Source organism: Camelus dromedarius, chromosome 23, assembly GCF_036321535.1.
Source record: "Camelus dromedarius isolate mCamDro1 chromosome 23, mCamDro1.pat, whole genome shotgun sequence".
Lineage (NCBI taxonomy): Eukaryota > Metazoa > Chordata > Mammalia > Artiodactyla > Camelidae > Camelus > Camelus dromedarius.
Genome location: NC_087458.1, coordinates 7,264,374 through 7,282,446, shown reverse-complemented (window position 1 = coordinate 7,282,446; position 18,073 = coordinate 7,264,374). Strand labels below are relative to the sequence as shown.

At 37.2% G+C, this 18,073-nt stretch overlaps 1 protein-coding gene across 9 annotated transcripts in view; it reads left to right on the top strand.

Moving 5' to 3' along the window:
• Window positions 1-18,073, top strand: part of GON4L (gon-4 like) — a 67,356-nt gene that overhangs the window by 27,596 nt on the left and 21,687 nt on the right. For all 9 annotated transcript variants that reach the window (XR_010377482.1, XR_010377481.1, XM_064477832.1 and 6 more), the window contains 6 exons: window positions 4,831-4,932; window positions 12,219-12,259; window positions 12,851-12,954; window positions 16,043-16,244; window positions 16,774-16,860; window positions 17,810-17,981. Coding sequence is in view for 7 of the 9 variants with exons in the window: in XM_064477832.1 (XP_064333902.1) it covers window positions 4,831-4,932; window positions 12,219-12,259; window positions 12,851-12,954; window positions 16,043-16,244; window positions 16,774-16,860; window positions 17,810-17,981 (708 nt within the window). In the remaining 2 variants the exon portion in view is untranslated. The remainder of the gene's footprint in view (window positions 1-4,830; window positions 4,933-12,218; window positions 12,260-12,850; window positions 12,955-16,042; window positions 16,245-16,773; window positions 16,861-17,809; window positions 17,982-18,073) is intronic.

Genomic DNA, 18,073 nt, shown 5'->3' with positions numbered 1-18,073 from the left:
TTTTTGCTTTGTCCCCACATCAGAAGGACTCTCTCCTACAGGATCCAGTTGGAAAAATCTAGAGGAACAACTCCAGTTGGCTTGGTTTGATCACATGCCCACCCTGTTGGTATTGCATGGGATTGCTAGGGAGACTGTTTCAGCATGGAGTCCTGTGACTGGCAGCACCTCATAGAATAGTGTGTTTGGAGTAGGCAGTTACCCAGAAGTGATAGTATTTCCAGGGGTAGGGAAGGAACGTTGATCAGACAAAAACAATGTTGACTACAGTTATACACGGTGCAACCCTTATTTGTTTTAGAATATAAGTGAAAGTTCTTACTTTGAAACAGTGAAATAAACATTGCTGAAGTTGTCATGGTGATTTTTTTAAAACGCATGTTATAGTGGAAATCAGACACCATTCATAATTTTGTGCAATGTTTCTTTAGATTTAGAGGAAATAAGAGATTGACTTTGTTTGTAGTAATTCCAGATGATGTCATATTCTTTTGATGGAATCAAAGCAACTGTGTTATTGTTGTTTCCTTTTGACTCTCTTCAGTGGGGAGTGACCAGGCTATTCTTACTAGTTGTGCTGTGGAAGACTCACACTTTAAAAAAAAAAAGTGTAAAACTGAACCAAGGTCAAACTCTTACTTGCATTTTTATGTGGAACAGAGTCACCCACTATCTCACCCTAATCTGTAGCCATAGTCTTTCCTATTTCTGAATCGGATCCTTTCCTATCAATGTTAATTACAAACAACTTACAGAGCATATCTTTATTCTTTTTCCTGTCTTCTAAGAACAACTACCAAAAGATTTTTGTGTTGAAAAGAATAATGCTTTAAGATAAATAAGAGAACATATAGTTTGGATGGAAATAGACTGAGTAAATGTTTGGGTAGATATGGCCAAGAATAAATCAAGATCAGTGAATGAAAGAAGTCCTTACATTTACCTTATAAAGCTTTTGATAATTATATTGCATATCATTTGGCAAATGTTTATCGAGTACTTTCCTTTTACAAGGCATTGTGCTAGGTTCTGTGAGAGATGAAGGAACAGAATCATTTTGTTAGGCAGTAAACATGTATGAATGGTGCCTGGTCCATTGTTAGATGCATGATATGTTTCAGATGAATGAAGTTGAATAAACTCAGATACACCGTAAAAGTGGCATAAATGCTGTTCTAAGGTTTTAGAAGAGGGAGAGAGAATTCTTGTTTAGTATGATCAGAGATAGCCATATGTAAAAGTGGTAATTGAGATGGACCTTTGAAAAATACTTGACAAAGTGATAGGAGAGGAGGCAGATGGGTGGATGTGACAGTAAGATAGTATGTATAATGGGTTCTGTAGAGTATATCCTCAGAGTTTTTTCTTTTTTTGTATTATGAGTAATACATGCTTGATATAACGAAACAAAATATTGTATAAAGAAAACTATTAAAGCCCCTCCCCATGATGACAGTTTCATACCCAAAAGGGATCACTGATAATAGTTTGATATGCATCTCTAAGAGTTTTCAAATATGTCGTTACCTTTTAGTTGTCCACATTAATGTGGCAATAGCAAGAATTTTAGTCCTAAATTTAAATTCCCTAGACGTTTAGAGAAGGCAGGTGACAAGAAGCAAATTGGTTTGAATCTTAGCATTTTTGTCCTTTTCCACCCACTTCTCTAGCAGAAGTGCTAATAAGTCACAAAATGCACAAACTTGTATGAAAGAGAAAAAGATGAAATTTGCACCTGAGTCATCAACTCAGGAACTGGAGTCAATATTAACGAGAAAGTCAATTCCTTAATGATTGACAACTGATATATTATTCCATTAGTCTTTCTGATAGGAGTCTAAGCTTCTGGCTTTTTCATTACTCACCCCTTTGAGAATTTGATGAAAGCTATGCAGCCAATCCCCAGAAAAATGTACATATCTATACACATGAAGGTTTTTTTCGTGTCATTTTTTCCAGGATTTATAATTCTCTTAAAGTTAATTTATTGACACTTCCTTTTTCTGTCAGCCTGCCCTGAGGTCCCTGACACTAAGACTTAAAATCTCTGCAGAAGGGAATGAATAGGGACAAAGATAATTCTATCCATTTTGTAGAAATCTCAGAGAAATTCGTTGTGTTGCTTAGTGTTATAGAATCAGTTTATTATACTGCTAGTATTTGAAAGCCAACATAATAGTCTAGGAGCATGTCTCAATCAAAGAAGTCTCTGGGGGAAAAAAAAGTCTCTGGGAGATTAAAGCAATTTTTAAATGAGTATGACTCTTCATAAGCAAGCTTTGCATTTTGTCCTTAGACCTAAGCTAAGACAAAATATTGACAGTAACTAAGTCAGGTTCCCATTGCTTTATTAGTGCAGCTTTATTTGATACCCTGATTGTTATCACCTTGGTTGAAAGAGCTGAGATGCTAGCTATTGGGGAGGAAAGGCCAGAGTTGGCAGTCAGGATTTTGAGTCCAAGGCAGTGTTTCTCATAATACGGTCCCTAGAATTTGAATCAGAATCAGGGAGTATAAGGATGTATGTGCTGGGTGGTGTTAATTAAGGGTACAGGTTCCAGGGCCTCACTCCATACCTACTGAATCAGAATCTCTAATGGTTATTGTCTGGGAATCTCACTCTTATGTATCCTAAAGGCTGGAAACTACTAGTCTGGGAGAAATAAGAGCGTATAAGGGTCTATTGAGGAAATAGAACAATGGTTCGTAGGGAGGGTGAAAATCCCCTTTCTTCAAAACAGTATTTTTTTGTTTCTAACTTATTAGGACAGATTAAAAAAAGAAAACACAAAGCCAGTGAATAGGGTAGGTTTGGATCTCCAGATCTACTAGCTGAATTTACTGAGTGCTGGTAAATAGGAAATGATGCTAGCGATCCCAGTACCAAACTTCAGCCATATGCTGGTTTATTTTTGTAGCATTATGTGGCTAACTATTTTCACATGTTCCTACATATTATTAAATGTGAGAATCTCATTTGCAAAAATAATTAAAAGACCGCACTGGAGGGTACACCAAATTGAGATCAGCTGGGTAGATGCTGACATTGTTAATCCGTCAGAAAAATAATTAGACCCAGAGGGCAGGTTCCACAACCAAGATGCTAAAAGCTAAGCAGAACTCAGAAGAAACCTTTCCAAAAGATTTTTCAACATGTTTGCCAAAGGGATTCCCTGAGAATATTGGCTGACCCATTTTTATGGTGTGGGCAGAAACTGTCTGTTGTAGTTTTTGCACCTATACATATGAGGATCTAAACCTGTATACACTATCCATGTGTTACAGGCTTTTCCCAGAACTTTTATTATTCAGCAGTATTTCTAAAGAACCTGCTATAAAGAGACATATATGGAAAGTACTAGAGAGATTAGGAAGATAGGATTCCATGCCTAAGGATTTAAAACATTTTTATTGGGGAGATAAACCCACAGATGGATAAAAAAGACTTCACATTTAAGTAGCTCTGTATAAACAGTGCAAATTCACATATTATAAACAGAAAAGTTGACTAAAGAATATCAGTTTAGTTTGGGGTTTATTGGTACAAATTTTCCAGTGATTATGAATAAAAAATGTGTATTTTTATTTTTAATGAATGATACTCATTTATTATGAAAAATTAAAACATTATGGAAAGGCAGAAAGTGAAAATTAAGAGTTCTATTCTTTAGTCTTTGTTAATTCTTTCTAGATATTTTCTGGTGTTTTCAATCAATTACATATTTATCTCAAATAACAATTTTTTTTAATGAAAGGAATCATTATATATATTGTCCTGCATCTGCAACTTGCTTCTTTCGTTTAACAATATAATTTAGACGTTTTCCTGTTGTGATACATAGAGCTCTCCCTCTCCTGTTTAATGGCTGCATAGTGGTAAGGAATTTAGTTATTCTCTTTTGGTAGACTTTTTTTGGTTTAATTCAGTTCCTCAGTTACACTAACCACATTTCAAATTCTCAGTTGTCTTTTGTGGGTAGTGGCTACCATTGTTGTAGAGCAGGCATATGTAGAACATTTCCATCATTGCAGGAAGTTCTCTTAGACAGCACTGATCTAAAGTTGCCCCAGGAAAAATATCACCTTACAATAACGATTCTATAATTTAATGACTCCACAATTTTTATTTAGGAATTGAAAAGACATCATAGTATCAATGTTAGAGCAAATTATGAGGGAGAAGAATACCCATATTTCAATACATTGACATAACAAATGTTTTTTAACATTTTTTGTTATTTCTGAGTCTTATTATTCGTACTTATGAGTATTGTGTCTGTATTATAGTGTGTTGCACTTTGTCATGCATGTACTGAACATGTGTGGAATGTTTACATTCTATATGTATATACTGTTTTATACTAAGGAATCATAATTATGGTCATTATATAATGTGTATATATTATATGTATATTAGAGTCATTTCTTTTTTCACTATCAATGCCTTTGTATAAATAGTTTCACCAAAATACTATTTTCATGAGATGCACTGCTCTAAGTGGGATTACTGAGATAAATTACATGTTCAGTTTTCTGGCTTTTGCTGCATTTTGAGAGATTTAAGTCTTTTTGGAAAGAAGGAAGGAACTTGACATATTGGAGAGAACAGGTGAGATGAGTCAGCTGTGGGAAATGATCTGTGCAAAGACACTGAGGGGGAAAAACAGCAAGTTATTTAAAAACTTAATAAATGTTCATTATTGCACTTGATCTTAGCCAAAAGGCTGAGAAGCGATTAAATGTTCATTATTGGAATAGATTCTTACGGTGCTGAAAATCTTAAATTTTCATATAGAGTACAGAGTTAAGAATAAGTCTCTTTTTCCCTAGATGAGGCAGATGATGACGACGATCCAGAATATAATTTCCTGGATGACCTTGACGAACCAGACACCGAGGATTTCCGCACTGACCGGGCAGTGAGAATCACCAGTGAGTCCGTGTTTACTATAAGTCCTGCTCTTGACTCCTCCACATCTACCTTTGTAAACTTTGCAGATTTTTGAGGGTAGAGTTTGCAGCACATTGAAGCGTCTCCTACCCATTGATTTTTCTAATTCTTTAAATTTACATTTATGTTCAAGAAGCCTGTCAGTCGCTCATTTATACATTCCACAGTCATGCATTGAGAATTTGGCAGCGATTGTAGTTAGGATACCAAAATGAATAAGACGTGGTCTTTGCCAATAAGACATCAGCCTTGTAGGCTGATACAAAAAGAAAAAGTTACACTGTAAGCTGATGGGTGCTCTAATAGGTTGTGTATAAGGCACACTAAGAGGCCTAAAAGAGGGTATGATATCCTCGTGTGTGGTATGAAGTAGGGTGGGAGGGGTTATGGAAGGGGTCACAAAATGAGATGTTTTATCTTAGTTTTGAAGGAGCCATAAGAACTTTTTGGTGAATGGAGGCAGAGAGGGATATTGCGGATAGAAGGAGATCTGCAGACCACAGAACTGTGAAATGACAGTAACTGTGTTTGGAAAATAGTAAGTGGTTTGGGTTAGTTGTGTGTGTGAGGGGTGGTAGGAAGAGATGAGTAGTGTTCAGTTCATGGAGAAGCCCCGGATTTGAGTTTTGATCTGTCAAAAATGGAGATATAGAAAACAGTTAAATAAGTTGACTTGGTTTGAGTCATTTGTTTAAAAATTATTTCATTGGCCAGCTTGCCAATGATGGAAAACGTATTTCAGGAACTATTGATTTTTACTGAGTGTGCGCCTGACCCTGTAATGGGATAGTATACACAGCCTGGTGAAGGTAAGATGTTGGCTCTTGATCAGGTTATGAAGAGAGCTTTAGAAGCAACCCAAAGTGTTTATTATGTACCTAAATAACGCACGTCTTTGTGCAAAGAGAATTATGTAAACATAATCCTTTAGGACTTTTGTTCTATTTTATTGTTTTATTTCATCTTTCATCTTGTTTTTAGGATTAGAATGCCATTTCCTTTATGAAAATCTTCCATTTATTTTGGTATGTTATGACAATTAAGTTTAGAGGAAGTATTCAAAGGAAAGCACCAGGAATCAAAGAGAAAGTGTAGAATGAAAAGGCTTAAGGATTTAGGCTTTGAGAAAATGGTGAAGAAAGGTCTAGGAAAATATGAGAAAAATCAAAAGTCTTGTGTCAGAAACCAGGGGAAGAGTCTTTCAATGAGCGACTTGGCCACAGTGAAATGTGCTTGTAATGAAATGTTTTCTGCTTGAAGCAGAAAAGTAGACCTCATTTCAGTTCAGGTCTCAGCCTGGAATACACTTGCCTTCCCCTTTTGTTTGTACTTTCTTTAGTTTACAGATACAGTTGACCTTGAACAACTTAGGGGTTGGGGTGCCAAACTCTTGCACAGTTGAAAATCCAACTGAAAGTTTTGACTCCTCAAAAACTTTACTAATAGCCTTCTGTTGACTGGAATGCTTACTGATAAAATAGTTAATACATATTTTGTATGTAAATTGTACTATATACTGTATTCTTAGAATAAAGTAAGCTGGAGAAAAGAAAATGTAATTAAGAAAATCCTAAGTGGTTGAGGGGAGGAGAAGAAAATCCTGGGAGAGAATATATTTACAGTTTTGTACTGTATTTATTGATACTGTAAGTTTATGTTGTCTGTTTACAAGATGAATCATCTGTCAGTATCTACATCAGTATTATCTTAAATGATACAAAACACTGTAGATATACATATTACTAACGCTAGATATCAAAAATGGAAGGATAATGTGAAAAAGAAATCTTTATTTACAGGTGTAATAATTCATTCTTCATATAATGAAGAAGCAGCAGTATGATTGCTTGATGGTGTCCTAGTGTAATCAGTACTATTGCTTCACAGTAGCCTAGCCTATATACTAATGAATGGTTATAAAAGTTTTATGGCGTACAATATTACAGGTATATTCATGTACAGGATTAGAATCATTGTTACATTTTTTTAAAAAATGTGATGATAGCCTGATGATGTTTTCTCTAATTAGTGAGAAATACTGTGTAGTAATGTAATTCTTTGAAAGCAAAGCTATAAATCAGTAAGAAAACTAGCACATTATTAATTTTATATTAAATATCACTCATCTTATGCCTAAGTAAGGACAGGCTGTCCACTTCAGTACAAGTCTGGCACGTGATGTTCTACATGATGAATAATTAGGCAGTGGCAATGGTGATGACACAAAAACAATTCATACAGTTCTTGCCGTACAAGTTTTAGGTCTTCCCAGAGATAAACGTACACAACAGATAAGTTTATTACCTGTAGACATGATGATTATTTACTATTCGTTAAGTGAAAGTGGATCATCATAAGGGCCTCCCTTGTCCTTGTCTTCACATTGAGTAGGCTGAGGAGGAAGAGGAAGAGAAGGGCTTGATCTTGTCTCAGGGGTGGCAGAGGCAGAAGAGGTGGAGGAGGTGGAAGGGGAGGCAGGAGAGGCAGGCACTTTCTGTGTAACTTTACAGAAATACATGGCAATTTCTGTCTGCCTTTTATGCTTTTTCATTTCTCTAAAAATGTTTCTGTATACTGCCAATCCTTCTTCCACTGTTTGCTTTAGTTTCAGAGTCTATTTCATAGAAGGGTTCATGTAAAAGAAGTCGAAAACCATCTTGAATACTTGGAACCCTTCTGCCAGATTGTCTAATGTCAGTTTGTTTTCTGGCATTGCTGCTTCTACTTCCTCCTCATTGTCTGGCACTGGTTTGGAAGCACTCATCTCCATCACGTCATCTTCTGTTAATTTCTCTGGTGTGGTGTCTGTTCACTCTTGAATTTCTCCAAGATCCATATCATGAAACCTTTCAGCCCCTCATCATTTTTTGGCCATATCCACCATCTCATGATGTCCTTGATTGGCTCTGTTGTAAATCCCGTGAAGTCATGCACAATGTCTGGACACAGTTTTCTCCAGGAGAAATTTATTGCTTCATGTTTGATGGCTCTCATGGATTTTTCTGTAAAAATGATGGTGTCTTCAATGGTGTAATCCTTCCAGACTTACATGACATTCTTTCTATTCGGATCTCTTCTGTAGTGTTGATAACTCTTCCCATAGGTTACTGTGTATAATGAGCCTTAAAGGTTCCTATGACCCTTTGATCTAGAGGCTGAATTAGAGATGTGTTTGGAGGCAAGTAGATCGCTTAGATGTCTTTGATGTTGAACACATGGGGTTCTGGGTGGCCAGGGGCATTGTCCAATATCAAAAGAACTTTAAAAGGCAGTCCCCTTACTGGCCAGGTACTTTCTGATTTCAGGGACAAATTATGGATGGAACCAATCCAGAAAAAGGGTTCTTGTTATCCAGGCCTTCTTTTGTACAACCAAACACTGGCAGCTGGTGTTTATCTTTTCCCTTCAAGTAGCAGCTTTATTGACAAGGGCAGTCCTGGTCATAAACTCAACTGCATTTGCACACAGCAGTAGAGTTAGCCTGTCCCTTCCTGCCTTAAATCCTGGTGCTAAGTCTCTTCCTTACTAGTAAATATCCTTTGGCTTTTGTTTGTTTGTTTGTTTCCCTTCAGAATAGAACACTTTCATCTGCATTGAAAACCTGTTCAGACAGATAACCTTTCTCCTCAATGATTTTCTTAATGGCTTCTGTTGCCTTTGAATCAGCAGAGGCTGCTTCTCCTGTTATCTTGACGGTTTTGAAGCCAAACCTCTTTCTAAAATTAGCAAACCATCCTTTGCTGGCATGAAATTCTCCAGCTTTAGATCCTTCACCTTTGTTTTGCTTTAAGTTGTCATATAATGACTTTGCTTTTTCTCAAGTCATATTAGAGTCTGAGATATGCCTTTCTTACAGCAATCCTGCACCCATAATGAAAGCTGCGTTTTTAATATGAGATATAAAAGGTGTTTCACAGAAAGTGCAAGGTTTTCACATCTGCTGGCATATCTGCAGCTATGGCTTCACAAACTTCTTTTTTTTTTGCACTACGATCCTTATGCTGGATTCATTTATCTTGAAATGGTAGGAAACTGCAGCTGCTGACCTCAACCTGTGGTACACATGAAACAATTTAGTGTTTTCTTGTAATGTCATGACTTTTCTTTGCTTCTTGGGACCACTTCCAGCATCACTTTGTGTGGGTCCCATAGTGTTATTCAAGGTCTATGGTATTGCACTAAACACGAAAAATACTCAAGAAGCACAAGAGATCACTTTCTACAACAATATGCAATTTACTGGAGACATGACTACTCAGGCAGAGATGTTTTAAGCAGATACTTGCAAAACTTGAGCTCCCTGCAGTAGCAACAGGAGGTATAATCATATGAAATGATTACAGTAGGGCAGTGTGTACCACAATTCATTTGATGCAGTTATGATTTAATACTGCATTTTAACATTTGGTTGCGTTTTCTATTGATTGTGAATGGCACCATCTACGGGCTGTAGTGTGTGTGTAAATTTTGATAAATTTAGCTTTTTGTAATAGATTTTGATATATTTTATGGTAGTAAATGATAAAATAGGCTAATAGCTACATGTATTTTATGCGTTCATGACACACCTAGCTTTTTCTTAAAATTTTGATATTGCTAGGCTCTGTAGTTTGAGGGTTTTTCAAATTGCTGTAATCCTCCTAAATTTTTCCAATGTATTTATTGAAAAAAATCTGTGTGTGAGTGGACCCACACAGTTCAATTTCTTGTTCAAGAGTCAACTGTGATTTCTCAGGGAGCTCCTCCTCAAGTAGGATTGATCTTGCTTTGTACTCCATACTATTTTATATGTCCTTTGAAATACTCATCTCTCTCATAACTGTTTATTTAGTATCTGTCTCCTCCCCTTGACTGTGAGTTTCTCATAGATCTTGCATTATTGCCTTAGAGCTGGTGTTTTGCATGGGGCCGACAATATTTGCCAATCAAATAGTGAACTTTTCTGGGATTCCTGAATGAAGTATCTTCTTTCTACTCCTGGAGTTCTGTGTTTATAAGTGAAAACTGGGATAGCATTTTAATTTTATTTCTCCCTCTTGTTCTCTTCTGTCTTATGTTATCATGTTTAATTATAATCCCTTTAAGAAGACTTATCCTCACTTGGATGATAAAAATTAAAAAATATAAAAGCATAGAATCACAGTGTTTGGGAAGCTTCCTGTGGTCACATATATTTTCTTCCCACTTGAGCATTTGTTAACAGCTTGTCTGATGTGGCCTTTCAGTTTCTGTTTGGATACTTCCAGTGACAAGTTCATCAATTCTGCAGACAGTGTATCCTGCTCTTGAACACTTCCTCAATTAACATTTTCCTTATTGAGCCTGAATCTTACCTTTTATATTTCTCTGTTTGTCCTCTGTTGCTAAAAAAATATATAATTTATTCCCAAGTGTGCATAGTAAAAGGTGTTTCTTTTCCTGCATTTTTTTCTGTGCTATGTTAAACATACTAAGTTTCTTCAGTTCTCTAAATGCCAGAGTTCCCAGATTTCGGCACCCAGGTTACCCTCCTCCGGATTCTAGTTTTTATTTTTAAAAAAATTTCTCCCTCATTTTATTGTGAAACTTTTCGAACATATAGAAAAGTTGAAAGAACTGTATAGTGGGTATCCACATACCTACCACCTAATTTCTCTAGTTAACTTTTAATATATTTGCTTTATCATCTAGCTATCCATTTACTTCTCTGTCCATCTATGAATCCATGGATTTGTTTGTTTTGATGCACTTCAAAGTGAGTTGTAGACATCAGTACCTTCACTCTTAAGCATTTCAGCATGCATATCATGAATTAGAGCTCAATATTTGTTTATAATTTCCCTTTTTAGGTAAATGTATACTCATTGTATTACAGAAATCTTAAGTGTACCATTCAGTGAGGTTTGACATGCCTGCACTTGTGTAACCCAAACCTCTAACAAGAAAGAGAATTGTCACCGCAGGAAGTTCCCTCTTGCCCCTTCCAAGTCAGTCCCCACACCATCCCCCCAGGTGCAATCACTGCTCCATTTTCTTCTATCACAGATTAGATTTGCCTCTTTTAGAACTTCATGTAAATGGAATTATATAGTACGTGTTCTGTTCTTTCACCTAGCATAATGTTTTTGAGATTCATCCGTATTGTATATTGTCATTAATTTCTTCCTTTTATTACTGAGTAGGATCCCATTGTATAAATATACCAGTTTGTTTATCTATTTTTTATCAATCCCCAGGTACTGATGGACACGTGGGCTTTTTAATTTCTGGCTATCTTGAATAAAAATAGCTCTGAACTTCTTGTGCAAGGTTTTTGGACAAATGTTTCACTTCTTTTCGGTCAGCTATCTATGGGAGGAATCATTGTCATAGGGTAGATGTATACCTAGTTTTCTAAGAAATTGCTAGACCTTTTTCCCAAGTGCCTTTCCATTTTACATTCTTATTAGAGTTCTAGTTGCTCCACGTCGTCCCCAACATTTGGATTTTAGCTTTTTAATGCCCTCTTAAGAAGGGCTTTTAGAGAAATGATCACAGTCCTTAAGATACTGAACAGAGACACTCTTCTGGTTCAGTGACATGTTTACCTTCTTGGTGTGGACACTTTTCTGGAGCTGCTGTATCATACTGAACTTAAGATCAACCAAAACATTTAGATCTTTTTCAGATTGTTTTCGAGCCGTGTCACCTTTTTGTGCACTTAAGAAATTGATTTTTGAAAATCCTAAAAATGAGACTTTAAATTTATTCCCATTATGTTCCATCCAATTAATTTGAGAAAAACCTAGAATTCTGAATCTGTCATTAGTTGGTCTGACAATTCCTTTTGCCTTTATATCATTTACAGAGTTGATAAGTGTGTTTTCTGGGTATTCTAGGTCGATGATGGGATTGCTGGATAGTTCAGGTCTAAAGTTAGGGTCCTATGATACACTACTGGAGACTTAACTCTTGATGCCATTCATGACGATAGACCACAAACTATGAATTTATCTTCTTATAAAATCATCTAGCTCTCATTTTTGTATGTCTTCCCACAAGAATTTAAGCTTCATGAGAGTAAAGTTCTGTCATGTATCCAAGCATCTATAACAGGGTTTGAGGCATGTAGTTGGTGATCAGTAAGTGTTTTTGAATGGATGAATGCATGATGGATAGATATGAAGATTTTCTCAAACGCCTTGCTGAAAACAACTTTCATTGTTTTCTTGGAATTCCTTCTATTGCAATATGAAACAGATTTGTGCTAACAACATACTGTTTGGCTTTTTTTTTTTTTTTTTTTCAGAAAAGGAAGTGAATGAACTGATGGAAGAGCTGTTTGAAACTGTGAGTAATGATCTTTGAATGAGAACTCAGGATGGGAAAAGTAGAATCTCCAGCAAGCTCTGATGTTTGGTCTCAGAGACCTTCTCTCCAGAAGGTCTGACCAAGCAAATTTCCCTTTTAGTCCACATAGGAGAGAATATAGTGGTAGGAGAATTTTGCTAAATAATAAATTTTGACTATCCATATGTAGGTTATTCTTAATAAAATTTTCCTTGGAAACTTTTGGATGGCCTGTCATTTGGTGCATCCTTAAAGGTTACAAACTAGTTTTAGATTATTCTGAGCACAGATAGTTTACCTTTCTCATAAGTTTGTCTCTCAAAAGATATTTTGAACATTTTGAGTTATCCATGATCTGTCCTTATCATTGCAAGTTGACAGGTTGAGAAACTTTTTTCCTGGCATAACAGTCTCCCCATGTGTGGAATTGTGGGAACCCTGAAGTGAGAGCGGTCCTGATGCAAACTCTTTCTGTGTTGCCAGCATTACTGAAGTCCTATAAGTTGTAGTCTTCACTTTTCCTTCTCACTGCTGGCATGACTTCTGCATGCCCATTCCCCAGGAATATCCTTCCTTTCCTTTTCCCCACAGTTTCAAGATGAGATGGGATTCTCCAACATGGAAGATGATGGCCTAGAAGAGGAGGAACGTGTGGCTGAGCCTCGGCCTAACTTTAATACCCCTCAAGCCCTACGGTAGGCTAGCCAAAGATTTTGAGATTTACAGTGGAGGAAAAGTGTATGTCTAAAAAGGTTTTCAGAAATTGTGGTTAGCAGTTTTCCGTCCCTGACTATGTGCTGTTACTGATATAAGGAAGCAGAGCCCTGGCAGGGTGTCAGGTGGCAAGTGAATAAGTCTCCTTATTATGGGGCAGTGCAGCTATAGACCAAGCTGTATCTGTTTGGGAAAGGAGAAAAAGCAGTAGCTGGCATCCATAGCAGCCTCTCCAGGTGAATGGTGCTGGAGAGGCGTGTAAGCTTCTATGTGGCCAGCCACAGAAACTACCGCAAATTATAATATTTAGTATGTCCCTTTTGTTCTTCTATTTGCCGTTAATGTCTAGTAAATGTTAATGAAAGTTTGATAGTCACTAAGGCGTTAATTGAGCAAACCATGAAGCACCTGCAGTAATGTCCTGGAGTCTGAAATGTAGGTACTGCTCTCTTCACATAAGCTGGCATTTCTGTTTCCCACCCAGAAAAATAGAGGCTTTTTCCCCCCTATTTTTGTGATGAGTTTGCATAATTCATCAGTACTTCATTGTTATTCATTCTAAGTAGCAGCATACTATTGTTAGATGACTGGCTGGATGTCAGGGTATGATTTGTGTTGTGGGTGGAACAAAGCAAAACTAAGAGACCAATAGCCTCTAATTAGTCCTCTGTTGTGACTTAACAGCATTACCCAGCTAGAGAGCTTTGGATCAGCTGAAAGCTAGACCTTCAGGGAATTTACAATTTAGTGAAAAAGACAAGGTATACTAATTAATGTATAAAAACCAGAAATATCAGTTATACTCCATTACAGTAAATACCATAATATAACTACAACAAAAATCTAAAGTTCCTCCCCCCCCAGCTTTATTGAGATATAATTGACAAGGAAAGTTGTAAGGTATTGAAAGTGTACAGTGTGATGATTTGATATATGTATACATTGTAAAAGGATTACGCCCCATCGAGTTAATAACACTACTACTACCTCATATACTTACTTTTTTCTTGAGAACATTTTCAAGATTTCTTAGTCTGTATCTGACCCACTTATTTCAAGCCATGTTTCATAGAAAAAAATTCTAGTGTAGCAGAAAGGAACCACTCCTCTTGGGAACTTATTATACTGAAATTTGATCTGTAAACATATTTCAGTTCCACTAATTAACTCTGTGTGTGAATTTTTAAAATTTGGGACTCTATTGTAACTACTTAAAATCCTTGTTCATGAATATCTTCTGGTATTTGGTTGATCTGCTTGGGCTGCTGCTGCTTCTCTTGCAGCTGGAAATGCAAACCTAGCTTAATCTTCAATTAAATAAACTATCACGAGGAGAGTGAGTTACCTGTGCTCTGTTTATCGACTGTCCAAGAAATACTTAAAAATCATGTGCAGGCTGTTTTTGCATTATCTACGTTTTTCATGCTTCTGTTCTTCTGTTCCTCTGCTAATGGTGCATCAAAAGAGTTTTCAGTTCTCAGTAAACTTGTACAGAGGACAGGCCCATGACTTTAGGTTTTCATCGTGAGCGTGCCCATACTTGCAGTAAATATTTTGAGAGGAAACATTATCTTTATCCCTACAGGCTCTTGAAAAACATTATTATCATTTTAACAGTTGCTACAATATAGAGGATTTCTTGAAATAGGATAACCTGCCAGTCATAGCTACTTGAGCAGGTCTTACCCTGTTTGCATAGAGTATCAGCTCATGCTTAATCACTTCAGTGTCTTGTTCTGCCTCTACCTCAGAACTAGCATGATAGGTATTTGGATTTTTACTTCAGCCCTGGACGGATTCTCTCTCAGGAGGTACGGGTGAGAGGGTAGGGTTAAAAAACTTGGAGGAGGAATTCGGAGGGCTAAAAGAAGGTATTTCCATGGAGAGTAGTAGGGTAATACTTGAGCCATCTGATCACTATTCATCATAAGCTATGATGTATTTTAGTACATCCCCTTCTTACTTCATGCTAGAAGGTCTTTGACTTTATTTGTTTGGTCTTTGACTTTTTACAAAAGGAAGGCAGGGCAGCCAAATGGATAAGAGTTGGAGAATGGGAGGAGCTAGGCTGGGATGGGAGTAATAGGTAAATGAGAGAGCAGATGCTGTGCTTTGAGAAGATTCTGTATCACCATTAAGAAGAAGTCCCAGTTTGAGATTTACAAATGTTAGCCACTATATATAAAAATAGATTTAAAAAACAGTTTCTGCTGTATAACACAGGGAACTATGTTCAATATCTTGTAATAACCTTTAATAAAAAAAAATATGAAAACAAATATATGTATGTATATGCACAACTGGGACATTGTGCTGTACACCAGAAATTGACACATTGTAACTGATGGTACTTCAATTAAAAAAATAAATTAAAAAAAGAACAAGTCCTATATTAAAGTAGATATCAGTGTGATGCAGAAATGATGGGTTCCCAGTAGCTCCTTGAATGCAGACATTTCCCTGCTCTTAGATTTTTGTTTATTGTCCCCTTCATTTGTATATTATTTACAGGAATGATTTTAGAAGGGGACAATTTGAAATCATCTTATTTGAATCTATGCTAACAACTTTGGGAGAAGATTTGTATAGGCTAGGAGTTTGTCTGTTGACTAAAGTGAAATCTAGAGATTAGCCATCCCCTGAAGAAGCGGAGTTGGGAGGATGGAAATCTCTGGAGCCCAGAAAAGCAGCTGGGGTTAAGTCTAGGTGAACGATAACAGGGAGCTCTACTAGAGCAATGGCGGTGGCGGAGGAGAGAAGTGGAAGGTTCCAGAGCTGCTCCTCTAGAAGCGTGGTCAGATCTTGGTGCCAGGTCACATGTGGGGAAGAGCAAAACAGAGAATCAAAGATGAGTCTGTGCCTCTAGTTTGACTGATGGGTTGAGAATGGTTCCAGTGGGAAAATGGATTCATCAGCAAGAATGGATTTGGGGTTATGATAACGTGTTCATATTTAGGCAAGTGAGTAGATGGAAGTCATTCATACTCTCTTAGTCCACCATTAGAAGGAATTGGATGTGTTGTGGACCTAGGGAAATACTCACATTCAGTCATCTCCTTTTGAGGGTAGGTTTGAGGAACCACTGGCCAACTTGCTAAATGAGCAGCATCGCACAGTGAAGGAGCTACTTGAACAGCCGAAGATGAAGAAATCTTCAGCCAAACAGCAGCAGGAGGTAGTAGACAGGGTTAAGCCCCAGAGTGAGAAAGTTCATCAGACTCTGATTCTAGACCCAGCACAGAGGAGGAGACTCCAGCAGCAGATGCAACAGGTGAGACTCTTCTCTGTAATGTTAATGCTGGATCATCCATTGGCTTGACTCTGAAGCCAAAAATTAGCAGGTTTACAAAAGTCAGAAATAGGTGTCTTAATAACCATGGAAACCACAGACCACAGGATCTTCACATCATCCGTTAGGATCTTGAAAGGTTATCATGTTCGTGTCCTTATGGCTCACGTAAGAGTGCATGCAAGCACCCTGAAAGTATTCAGAATTACAGATTTCAAAGAATCTTTAGCAATCCCTTCTAAATTTAACAGCCTTACTGCCAGAGTAGTTTTTTCTTCTTTCTAATCTAAGTCCCTCTGGCTTGAGGTTAAACTTCCTCTGGTTCTGTTATTTTGCTCAAGGGGAACATATCTGAGAAAAAACTTCATACCAAGATACTGTGTTGTTCTCATAGTCTCTCTAGAAAGCAAAACATATATGATAAAAGTGCTTACATCTTAGTATGGTCTTCTGAGTTCCTGAAATGACAACATCATAACACATCACTGTATTATTTTCTTTCCCTCTCCAGCATGTTCAACTCTTGACGCAAATTCACCTTCTCGCCACCTCCAACCCCAGTCTCAGTTCGGAGGCCAGTACCACAAAGATATTTCTTGTAAGGTTTCAAATATCCCTAACTCTAAGGAATTGAGTATGCAGTTAGTTTGGAAGTCATTCTCACAGCTCTTCCCCATCATAAGCTACATTTATTCTTCTTTCCTGCATGTTTTGGTAGCTGTTTGTATGGCTCCTGCGTTTGCTGAGTGAACGTAAGCCACTGATTTCCATGAAAGGATGGAGAGTGTATTCAGTTTTCTTTAGACAATCCCTCTTACTTTTTCGTTCGGTTCTCTTCCTCACCTTTAGAGCTACCCATCTTAGGTTTTTTAGTACTTCTGTTCTTTTTATTGAATTTATTAAATATTTATAAGGATCCTATCAGTGTTTTATGTATAAAATTAATATCGCTCATGACATTTTGAAATCTTTTGGAGGGAGGTCTTTTAATTTCAAAATTTTAAATTCTATAAAAACTGCCCCTGAACTTCAGGGCTCGTAAAGATGATATTCTTTGCCTCTTGGGTAAGTCTTTTTGGAGTTTGAGGAGTATGTTGGCTAGTAGTCTAAGCGTCCTTGGATAGTCAGCATGGTGTATCTCCGTCTCAGATTGTTCAGAGGATCATGAGAAGTACTTTGTTCTAGGTGTTATTCAGAGAAACCCAAAACAATTTCTTTTCTCTCTTTTATTTTTCTATTTTAAGTAATGGCTCTCATTCTTGAGAACCTTAATTCTAGTTGGGGGCCTACGTCGTATGTCCAAAAGGCTGAGGAACACTCAGACTGAGAATAAAACAAGAACAAATTAGTGCTTCACAAATCCCCGAATTTCTAAGGACTTAGCAAAAGAGCGGTCTTAATAGAATAATGTTAATTGTGAAAGACTTTATGATGAATTTTACTTGTTTCTATCCTGTTATAGGAAGGACAGTTTTTCACTCAGAGGCTAAGGGCTGCTGGTATTAATTGTCTGAAACTTAGATTTCCTTTGTGTCCTGTTTTCCCAGAAAGAGCTGGGAACCTTTGCTCAAAGCTCCATCGCCCTTCATCATCAATTCAACCCCAAGTTTCAGACCTTGTTCCAACCCTGTAACCTGATGGGAGCTATGCAGCTCATTGAAGACTTCAACACACATGTCAGCGTTGACTGGAGTCCTCGTAAAACTGTCAAGAAGACCGGTAGGGGGCAGATGTGTCCGCTTGAAGTTTTAACTTACAAGGAGAAGTGGGAGTCTTAGCCCGCAGATAGTTTCTTAAGGATAGTTTCCTGA